At 33.2% G+C, this 10,910-nt stretch overlaps 2 protein-coding genes across 3 annotated transcripts; one reads left to right on the top strand and one right to left on the bottom strand.

Moving 5' to 3' along the window:
• The first annotated feature begins 3,218 nt into the window (after positions 1–3,218).
• Positions 3,219–7,674, top strand: LOC100778043 (protein PLASTID REDOX INSENSITIVE 2, chloroplastic). Of its 2 annotated transcripts, none has more exons than XM_041018510.1 (3): positions 3,219–4,051; positions 4,139–4,240; positions 7,312–7,674. In XM_041018510.1, exons 1-3 carry the CDS (start codon positions 3,851–3,853, stop codon positions 7,591–7,593), a joined length of 585 nt encoding a protein of 194 aa, XP_040874444.1. In that variant the 5' UTR covers positions 3,219–3,850; the 3' UTR covers positions 7,594–7,674. The 2 variants fall into 2 exon arrangements, with proteins under 2 accessions (XP_040874444.1, XP_003532032.1); XM_003531984.5 differs by lacking the exon at positions 7,312–7,674 and adding an exon at positions 6,845–7,131 and having other exon boundaries at positions 3,243–4,051.
• Positions 7,675–8,141: 467 nt separating this feature from the next.
• LOC100777855 (uncharacterized) lies at positions 8,142–9,546 on the bottom strand. Its single transcript, XM_026129754.2, has 2 exons — positions 8,607–9,546; positions 8,142–8,350 (listed from the first exon to the last, which is right to left on the bottom strand). The coding sequence occupies exons 1-2, from the start codon at positions 8,878–8,880 to the stop codon at positions 8,142–8,144; spliced, it is 483 nt and encodes a 160-aa protein (XP_025985539.2). The 5' UTR covers positions 8,881–9,546.
• Positions 9,547–10,910: the final 1,364 nt, after the last annotated feature.

The raw sequence follows: 10,910 nt of genomic DNA, 5'->3' as shown, positions 1-10,910 counted from the left end.
GTATAGCAATGAAAAAACAAGAAAAGATAGATGGAATAGACAGAAGAAGGAGGGGGAGGCTGTTTAGCCGAAAGCTTGTTTTCCCAAATTATGAAGGAATAAAGTATGAAGTAAAAAAAGAGGAGAGTTAAGAGAGTACGACGAAAATGCATTGGTGTATATATAAGATTGATTTAATTTGCATATAGTGAATTTTGAGGGTGATAAGGATCATTACTTTGTTCGTATATTGATTCTTTTGGTCATTAATTAATCATAGGGTTTATTGTCCTTTCTTAAAGGAGTGAATATGAAATGAAATTCTCTACACTTTCTCTTCTACTTTCTCACACGCTCTTTCTGATTACTACATTGCTTAGGTAAATGGAACATGAAAGCATCAAATCAGGACTTCATTGACCTATATATATATTTGCAGCCATATGCGTCGAGGTAGCGATTAATTAGAAGAACGTGGGGTCAAAAAATAAGAACAGTGATAGAAACTATGTAAAGTGCGTTCACATCAATATCATAAAAGAACACAAGCTCCTTCCCACTAATGAAAAAATAAACTAATACCTCGAGCGTTGAACATATATATGTGTTCATACTTTACAACTTCATACATGTACCCAATAAAGCCTTTGTTGTAATCAAGTTTCAAATTGTTTGACCCATGAAATTAAGGCATGTTTTAGTAAACGTCTTTATAAATGTTTAATTTATTCAATAAAATCCTATCAACGAAAGTTTAGTTTTACTTTTACTAAAATAAATTATAAATGATGATAAACCATTTTTATAAATTTAAATACACTTTATAAATCTTTCAGAGTTAATTTTGAGTTAACCCCGAATGGCAACATAGAATAATACTCAAGTCTGAATTGGAATGCCGCCACCAATTCCCCACTTTACAATCGTAAACCTAAAAGAATAAAAAGAACTGTTTAGAAAGGAAGAAAAAAAAATGCTTGGTTTCAATATGAAGGATATAAAATATATTGTTTGGCCAACAAAAGTTACATGCGTTGGCTCGATTTTTAATTTTGTCAATTGTAGCACACTGTTCACATTACTTAATAATAGCATACACCTTGGATTTGTAACTTTGGAAACTTGAACAAAAGGTGTGGTAGTACTTATCTTCATTGGGTTTATAAACAAATTGAGTGATTGGTTTAATATTCATTGTGATACACGGCTAATAGTATTGGTTAATTAATAGAATAGCATACTCCATGTGTAAAGGAAAAGCAAGCAAGAATCACATTCTGTCATGTTCAACTGCAACATTCCCTTTCATGATTCTTTTTGGTCGGAAGTGACATTAAGATTACGTTCCCAATTTTCATCCAATGCAAAATTAAATGCCTAAAGCAATTGCTTTTCATGCACACAGTTTGGTTCGTATTGCTACTTTTTCAATTTGTGTCTGATCATGTTGCGTGGGAAGAGGGGCCGCGAACCCAGAAAGAAATATGGGAAATGTATGCTGTTTTTCTTTTGTGATGTGCTATAAAGTTTAGTCATTCGGCCTTAGCCCCATTGAGAAATTTTTAATTGGGCCTAGGCTTCTATACTGGCATGGCTGAAGTGAACGTTTAATGCATGAAATAGTGAATTGAGAAGGCTTGTGCTAATAATACCCACTTCAATAATGTGTATACCTCCCTTCCTATTCTTTTCCGAAAAAACCCTTTTAATTTTCTAATTATTCTTGAAAGTAATACATATAGATTAAAAAGTGTAGGATTTATTAGATTAAATTATTTGTTTGAAGTTTGAACTAAAAGTCAACCATTTTTAATCAAATATGAAGTTACTTGTTTAAACATCCAAAAAATTGAACACATTTTTTAAAAAAATTACTACGCATATATATATAAAAGTACAAGATATAGGACAAAATAAGTGCAACTTCCTTATGAGGATATTTGACAATCATCTAATGCATGCCTTTAGTGGCATGCAAGAAAAACACCATATTGTTAAAATAAACGAGATCATGAAAAGGGGCTATAAATAGAAACTTTAACACATTTGTCTTGTGAATACATACCTTGTTCATAAACCCTTCAACTGGTTATCATGAAAACCCTAAACCATTAAAACAGTCACTACAACATGTTATAATTTTTTTTTATAAAAAAAATATGATTGAGAAGAAAAGTCTCACCAAAGGTAACCATATCATTAACAAAACTAATAAACATTTCACATCAATGTTATGGTAATCTAAAAAGGCTACATATAACCAATGTTATGAAAATCAGGTTTAGTCATTGGCTCGGTCGAGGTAGTGGATCAGTGATCCAATTGAGGTCAGTAATTGACTCGATTTGACTTAGTATATATTAAAAATTTAAAATTATATATGTACGTATTTATTATATATAAGTATACAATTAACATTATTTGATTAAGAAAAATTCATCCATACTTCAAAAGCCAAAATAATTAAAGTATTAAGAAAAGTCTCAAACACACCAAAGTTCTTTTTGGGTTGATAATAATGAAACATCAAAACAACATTGTAAAGGTGGTCCATTTTACTTTGTGTACATAGCCCAGTTCGAGTTTGTAAAACTGGCTGAGTTTGACCGAATCATACCGAATCACATACATAAATAATCCAATAGTAAAACTGGCCTGGTTAGATCATCAAATTCCGGTTAGACCGGTCTGATCAGATGGGCTGAACTAATTTTTATAACACTACATATAACTACTTTTTTTTCTTTCTCTCAATTCTCTATTTTCATTTTTTCTCCTCTTAATCTCTACTAAACCAAACAATGCATATAAGGATATGTTTTGCCCAACTTATCTTACTTTTAATTTTTTCCTTATAAGTAAAAAATAGGCCCAACTCTTTTTAATAATTTTTATAATGAAGGAAAATAAAAAAACAAGTAACCTTTTAAAAATAGTATAAAAATTAATAAATAATTATTTTAAAGACAATTATCATGCAATTTAAAAATATAAAATATATTTACACTCAAGAGCACATATTATTTTTTCTAAATAAAAGAAAAAAAATTTAAACACTAATGAATCTATTTGATCATTTTTTTTTCATTTTGATCCTTAATTTTTTTAAATGATTTAACATAATCCTTTTTGTTGGTTTAAAATTAACACAATCAATAATACTTATATACGGATGACTTTTAGCTGTCACAAAATATAATTTTCTCAAATCTCATTCTTTTCCTCCCTTTATTATCTTCGCCACCTCAATGGGGAACTCTTTTCTCTTTCTTTTCTTTCCCATCTTCCTTCTTCCTCTTCCCCTCTTTCCTTTTTGGCCAAATTTGTTGAGTAGAAGATCAATGAAGAAGCAATTAAAATGGCATCAAGTGAAGCAACCATTGATTGCCTTACGGATCTGCGATCGTGAACAATCCAGAAAAATAACCCAAACATATCCGCAATTAGAACCACCGAATAGAGCGAAACCACCTAATTTTGATTCTTTCCAAATCTGGAATCATGCGTGCTTTAGGTGAAGGTGTTCGTGTGCAGACAAAAAAGAAGAGGAAAATAAGAGAAAAATACATTTTGTGACAACTATAATCAACTGATATTTGAATACTAATTAACAGTGTTAATTTTAAACTAACAGAATACCAACTTGAATAATTTTAAAAAGATAAAGAACTTTTCAAAAATAAAGAAATAAAGTGAAAAAGAAAAAAAAAACTAAATAGTTCATTTGGCCATTCTAAAATTATTCTTGTTGGTTGTTGGAGCAACGATTTGGCGGTGACCACTATCGAACCAAGAAGACCAAGATTCTCAACCTACGCCGCCACAAAAAAAGATTCTCTTAGCCCACGGCTTCGCTAACTCCTAAATTCCGATGCTGCTTTTCACTCCCTCTCCCGTAACGGTTACTCTCTCTCCCAGAAAACCATTTCCCTCAAACGCTCTTACTCTGCACCACTGTTTCCCTCCCTTCTCTGCAAAACCCATTTCCAGAAATTCCTTCACATGCGCTCTCACACATTCACCCACCCACACGCACGTGTACCCCGACCCAGTTCCCGAATTCGCAGAACACGTGAGTGCATTCATTCATTTTTGCCGTGAAAATTTTGCATATTCTGAAGCCTTTTTTATTGATTCCATCACGTGAGGTACATTGCAGGAGACCCATAAGTTCAAAGTTGAACTCTTTCGGAAGCTTTCGGAAGATGACGTGGACGAGTTCGGGGACGACCTTGATGCGGTTGTTGCCGTTTGCGCGCAGGTGAATGTCGTTTTCCTTTTCAAAAAAACTAACTTTGTGACAAGATCGTTTCTGGGTGTCGTTTAGTTCTTGTTCTCTTCCAAAGTTTCATCAATTATCATGGGGTAAAAGAAAAAAAAAAAACTCATTGGAATGCTTGAAAACAATTGCTAGTTTTAGGCTACTTCAAATAGTGGGATGGTTCACTTAGGCCCTGTTTGGATAAGATCCTGATTTGTTTATTGTACTTGAGAGTTAGGCTGCTAGGTGTTTGAGAAAACGATTGAACGAATATTGAAGTATATGACAATAGAGTTATAAAATTGTGTTTGGAGTGGGACAGTTACTTCAGCTTTGTAAGTTTCTTTTTGTCCATTCTAGCTATCAGTTATATGCTTAAACTTATGCACTCGATGATTGAAACTTTAGATTTTGGTATGATTTGATGGTGAGAGATTCAACTAACCTGGCTGACAGCTTATTAAGTGGAGTCTTGCATGAATTTATCTAGTCTTTTTTTTTTTTTATCTTCAGACTTCGTGTAGTTGTGATGTCAATTTGAAAAGGAACGCATAGTACTTTGTGATGTCCTTATTGCTCCAAATTTCTTAATTCTTGTTTTGTACCCATTCACATATGCATCGATCGTTCGTGATGGATTTGCGCGTCCGTGTGTGTTGAGTCTGTAGACATACACATCAATCATTTTCTCTTCTCTCTCTTTTGTTTTCTTTTTAGAAGATGTTAAAGTTGTTCTGCTGTTCCCAAATTAGATTTTAATTGCATATTGATCACTCTACATTTCTTTTGTTAATCAATTGAAAAGGCAAGCAATGGTTATATCTGTTCTTAAGATAATATTAGATTTTCTTTGTTCATATAGATTTCTGTTGGAAATTTGTTAGCAATTTGCATTAGGATGTAAAAGAAAATAATCCTATATCTCATTTTTTAAGCATTTGAACAGGGGATATACTTGCAGGAATTGTCATCAATGCATTTTCTCAATTGCATATAAGTATAAACTTTTGATTAAAAAGATAAATTACTGCAGTGTTACTGTAATGGATTTTGTAAAAGATGAGGCTAAGAGTAATTGGTCTTGTTATAGACCGAGTTTCCCTATGAGAATCTTAGAATCCTTTTGCAAAAGTAAAATAAACAAATTGTATGCTGCATTTATCTTTTTTAGCTAAGAATCACACTTTGTTTGTCACTGGTGACCTTATAATGAAGTTGAAACTTGAAAGACATGCATTAAATTCTCTGACTATTGCCATAACTAAACTTTAAATAACATTCTTCTCATTTCATAATTTTGCGGTCACTATTCATACCTCAAAAGGCATTTGTTCCCCGTTGTTTGTTTCAATTTTCTTTTCCTAAAAGAAATCATGTCAAATAAATAAGAATATCAGAAATTTATTGATATGTGCCAATTTGGTCCAAATTACACAGGACTTCATTTATATGGAGTTCTTTTTCCTTTTGGAGTCATTGAGTCCTAAGTCAACAAGATACAAAGGTGATTTATTATTATAACTTATTCAGTTAGGATTACCTGTTTATATACAATCACCATTTCATTAATCGGGTTCAAAGTTCAAACCCCCGAAGTCATTTGATATTTTATTGTATTACGTCCAAATGTTTGTTGATTGAACTTCTTGACTATTTCTGGGCTTCAATCAGTAATTACTGTCTGATTTAATTGTAAATATGTGGTTAGATATAGTTCTTTGGATGTTGGGATAATGGAAGTACAAGACATTGTTGATAATTTGAAAGGGTAAGATCTGGAAAGTTGTGAATTAAATTATATGGCTTTGTTTCATTATTTATCCAGTGTCTGATGGGATACAAGGACAAAACTTATATTGTTGCCATCAAGTTCTCCAATTATTTGATGACACATGAATTATCTGTCTAATACTAAATAACCTTTAAATGTGTGTTGCAGAATTTTAAAAAAATTATTAACATGCCATCATTTGATAACAGGACTTAATGGCAAGGATATAAGAAATTGGATCTAAGCTTTGTCCAATCACAAAATACAGTGAATACCTTGTAAATAAAACAACACTATAATGGTAACAGTACTAATATTATGAGTTCTGTAAAATTCAGTTGTAGGTTCATCATAACGGCGTTCTTATTGGTTGATTATTGATATATCAAGCATGTGCTAATTTTTATTGGCTACTAGTAGTTATGAACCCTGCATAACATGATGGAAACTGCCAGAGATTTCTGGCAATTCCCTGTTATTTGGTATCTCAATCTCAATACAAGGGTCAGGGTTCCAAAGGCAGAAGATGAACTTTTAAATTGTAGTTCATTTCAATTAACATCAGATTTGGTTTTACTGTATCATAGTGTAGGTGTAGCAAAAACAAGGTGTGTATGACCAATTGTAATAAGATGGTAAATGCTTAACAGATGCGAGGTGATGTGTTTGTTTGTGAGTGTATGTATTTAGCATTGGATATTAGAGGCCTACCTAGTTAATAGGGCACTTGCTTCAAGTTACCTGGTGCATGAATGATAAAGATTGTTTTTGTCTTAATTCCACTTTGAACTTAATAAGTTATAATAATAAATCACCTGTGTTTTGGAAAACAGATATTTAGTGAGTTTTTGCACAAGGAATATGGAGGTCCTGGGACATTGTTGGTGGAGCCATTCACGGATATGATGGTTGCTCTAAAGAAGAAGAAACTACCAGGAGCAGCTCTGGCTGCAAGAGCGTCACTATTATGGGCACAAAATTTTGTTGATAAGGATTGGGAAGTTTGGAACTCAAAAATTTAAATGACTTCCACTTTACAGCCTTTTATCTTTTATCATGTAAAGATTTCTTATTTGCGTGTAACATGTGGATGCTTTAACAAAAAAAAAAAAAAAAAGAAGCAAATCACTTGTATTAGATTTTGACAAATTCAAAATTTATTTAGTTTTCCTCTTCATCTTCTTAGTGCTATACAATCATGTTGTTCCTGGAACATGGTTATTTAGTTGAGGGTGTGATTGGTGATGGAAGAGAAGTCTGTAGTTCAAACCTTTGTTGAACTTCTTTGCCCATATATCAGGTATTCATTCCACTAAGAGGAGCATCAAACATGAGACAGGCAATCAAGCAATGTTCTATGAAACACCTTACATGTCACAACCTAGCACTACTCAACTTGCAGACTCTGAGATGCTCTGCAAAGAGGGACGCCATGATTTCAGCTTCAGTGCAGCATGTGTGGAACTCATTAGCCTGTATCTGTCTGTCCTCATTGCCTGAAACTCATCATGCAGTAACATCATCAGTACCCATCGACCATAAAGACACAAACACAAAAATTATAAAGACAAATTGTATATAACTATAACATCTTGCTTATGGTTTCTGTCTCCCTTAAGTGTTCTTTTCTGAAGAACTGCATATTATCATAACATCCTTCCAATGTTTTGTGTCATACTAGTAGCAACTTAAGAAAATATAACACTTAGGCCCTAATTGAATAAGGTTCTCCATGAGCGTTTATTGAAAACGAAAATAATAAAAGAAAAAATAAAATAAGTTTCCCTGAAAACCTTAACTCATACAAATTAATTTAAGCTTATGAGAAAAATACTTTTCATTTTTTCTTAGTTTCTTTTTTCTATAAGAGCTTATAGAGAAATTTATTCAAACAAAACTTTTATGCAAAGTGAATTAGTAGATCTAAGTGTTTGGTTCTATGTCTATGATCCACGTTTAGTAATGTATTCATCAAATTCCTCAATTTAACACAGAAGCAAGTATTACAAGCTTTAGGTTGGCGCACGATATAACTATCCCATGCTCAACCAAACACAGGGTTAAGTCTTCAATGCAATCACTTTGGATATATTTTTCCTAATATAACATCCTATCATTCATGAATGGTATTCAACCAAAAAACGCAAAGAGAAAATTGACTGTTGCTAATGAGTAACAGAAGCACACCTGATATATATTTCTTGTGTCCAACATCCCTCCAGTACTCTCACTATCTGAAACTGGCTTTTCCAGCTGCACTATTTGCATACCCTCCATTGCCTTCACCTGTGGCTTCCTCATCTTTGCATGTTTCTTTGCTTTCACTGCCTTCACAACCTCTAAAAACCAAGAAACACGAAAGCTATTTAGAACACGAAACTAAGCAAACACATATCCTTCATAAACACTGACTACCACAAGAAATCCCCCCAGAAGCCAAAAATCAAACCAATTTAACTAAACACTATGGAAGCTACTATCTCCAGTCCTATTTATAAGAAACAAGTTGTAGTGTAAAATGTAACACTACTAGTTTCTCACTAAACATGAAAAATCACATCTAGAATGTGTGACCAAACACACTATTATGTATACCTTGAGTAGTGACCAGCCTATAAGCATGGCCAAGGGTGAGAGTCTCATTTGGCCGGAGCAGCTTGACGCGCGTAAAAAGCACGGCCTTCTGCTGCTCCTGATTGATCTGCCCTTGATCATCAGGCACAGCCAATGGTATGATCAAGGAAACATAATGCCCTGGATTAGTCCTCATGACCTCACTTGCACTCACTGGCCAATACAACCTCTCTATCTTCCCAGATGGGTGTTGGATCACAAGTGCTGCAGCATCCACAGCTTGGCAATTTCCCATATCTCTCAACAAAAACCAAAAGATAAACAATGACAACTATAATGAAAGAATGAATGAATGAATGGAAGATGTGCACTAATTAATCAAAAAACTTCAAAAGGGTCTTTTTCTGCACAGCTCTTACCCTGCACCCCACAGCAATAGTATATAACAATAACACAGTCTTTTCTTTTCTCTCCAAAATGGCCTTCCCAACTAACCAGTGCTTGCTATGCAAGTCAATTTAAAGGCAAGTTGATATAATGATATTAATGGGAGCATAGCATGGGGAAATTATTGTGGACTTTGGTATTAATAATTATTCTCAATGAAGTAAAATAATGTGACATGTAATGTTTTTTTTTTTGTTTCTTTTTTTGGATATGACTGATCGGCACCGGCACGGGCCTCAGGAGAGGGTGGGAGTACCACGTGGCGAGAGGAGAAAGCTTAGGATCTGTTGGCCGATGTTGAGAGGGTCAAGGATTTGATTTTTAGTTAAGGTTTGGTATTTGGGTTTTTAGTGTAATCTTTTGGACTTAAACAAATATTTAATCACCAAAGCGTGCGGGTTAATAAGATTCTTTTTCGCTGACACACGAGACAAGGACACTGACTTGTCCTCGTTGCAGAAATTGCATGACTCGCTTAGTATCTTGTTTGGTTGCTTATAATTGTGGGGGGAGAAATAATGTGGTTGTCATGTGAGCTTCTAACTTTCTAAAATCATCACTAAGTAAGTGTGTACATAAAATGACTTTAGGTTATTTTGTTAGAAATTTTATAATTTTTAATTAATTAATATGAGTTACATATTATATTATAATATTTATATTAGTTATTTACATTTAGATGAGTTTAATATATAGTGATATAATTTAATGAGTGGAAATCAGTTTGACTCATTAGGAGATAATGAAAACCCTAATAGGTTAAAATCTAAGGTATGATTATGATCCCTAAGATACCAAATCAAGAAACAGTCTCTCCTTTCCCCATCTGAAGAGAAAACGAAGGTCTCATAAGGAAGAAGGTGATTTGGTTGAGGAAGATCATTAAATCAATTATTCGTGACCGCTGTAAGATTTCGCTGCGTGTTGATCAAGCTTTATGAATCTAGGTATTCCTTAAAACCTCTTGATAATCTGACGTAATGTGCTTTGGTGTTCATTTGATATTTTATAAGGTTTATTAATATTTACCCACAAGTGATATCAAAACCACCATTACTGTTAGATTATTGGGATTTAAAGTTGTTTGATATGTATTATATCCGGATCGTTTTAGTTGTATGAACCCTAATTTTATTTTGGGGAGAAACTATTTTGATCAATAAAATTGTAAAACCTATAAGTCTTTGTGTCATGGTCGTAAAGTTTTTCTGTTTTTTTTTTCAAATAAATAAAAGGTCTCTACATTTTATTTATGAGTTTATACACAGTTTTTTGTTTGTGTCGCATGTGCTTACATATTATTCTATTTGGGATAAAGGTTCTATGTATTCGGCGTTGGTTTTCTTGAACAATATATATTTCTTGAGCAAATAAGTTTTTTTTTTGTTTTATACATATAAGGTTATCAAAAACTCTTTACATCGAATACAAAGCTACAGAGACTTATATTTTTATGTAAGGTCATTGTGTGCGATTTGTGAATCTATATGTATGCCATTATCATGATGCTTTGTACATGACACAATTTCATGTGTGTGTGTGTGTGTGTGTGTGTGTGTGTGTGTGTGTGTGTGTGTGTGTGTGTGTGTGTGTGTGTGTGTGTGTGTGTGTGTGTGTGTGTGTGTGTGTGTGTGTGTGTGTGTGTGTGTGTGTGTGTGTGTGTGTGTGTGTGTGTGTGTATCTTGTGATGGATCTATTATGTGAAATATTTGCATGTCTTGTTATATATACTTTATATGACTTGCTTGATTATTTGTGAACATGTTATTAGTTATTGTTCTCTCTTTTTAGTTAATATTGTCAGTGCTGCAAATGTTACTGCCCAAGTGAATTTTATCCCAATGTTGAATGGGACAAATTTTAAGGTTTGGAAAAAAG

Source organism: Glycine max, chromosome 8 (genome assembly GCF_000004515.6).
Source record: "Glycine max cultivar Williams 82 chromosome 8, Glycine_max_v4.0, whole genome shotgun sequence".
Taxonomy (NCBI): Eukaryota; Viridiplantae; Streptophyta; class Magnoliopsida; order Fabales; family Fabaceae; genus Glycine; species Glycine max.
This window is presented reverse-complemented; position numbering and strand designations above follow the sequence as displayed.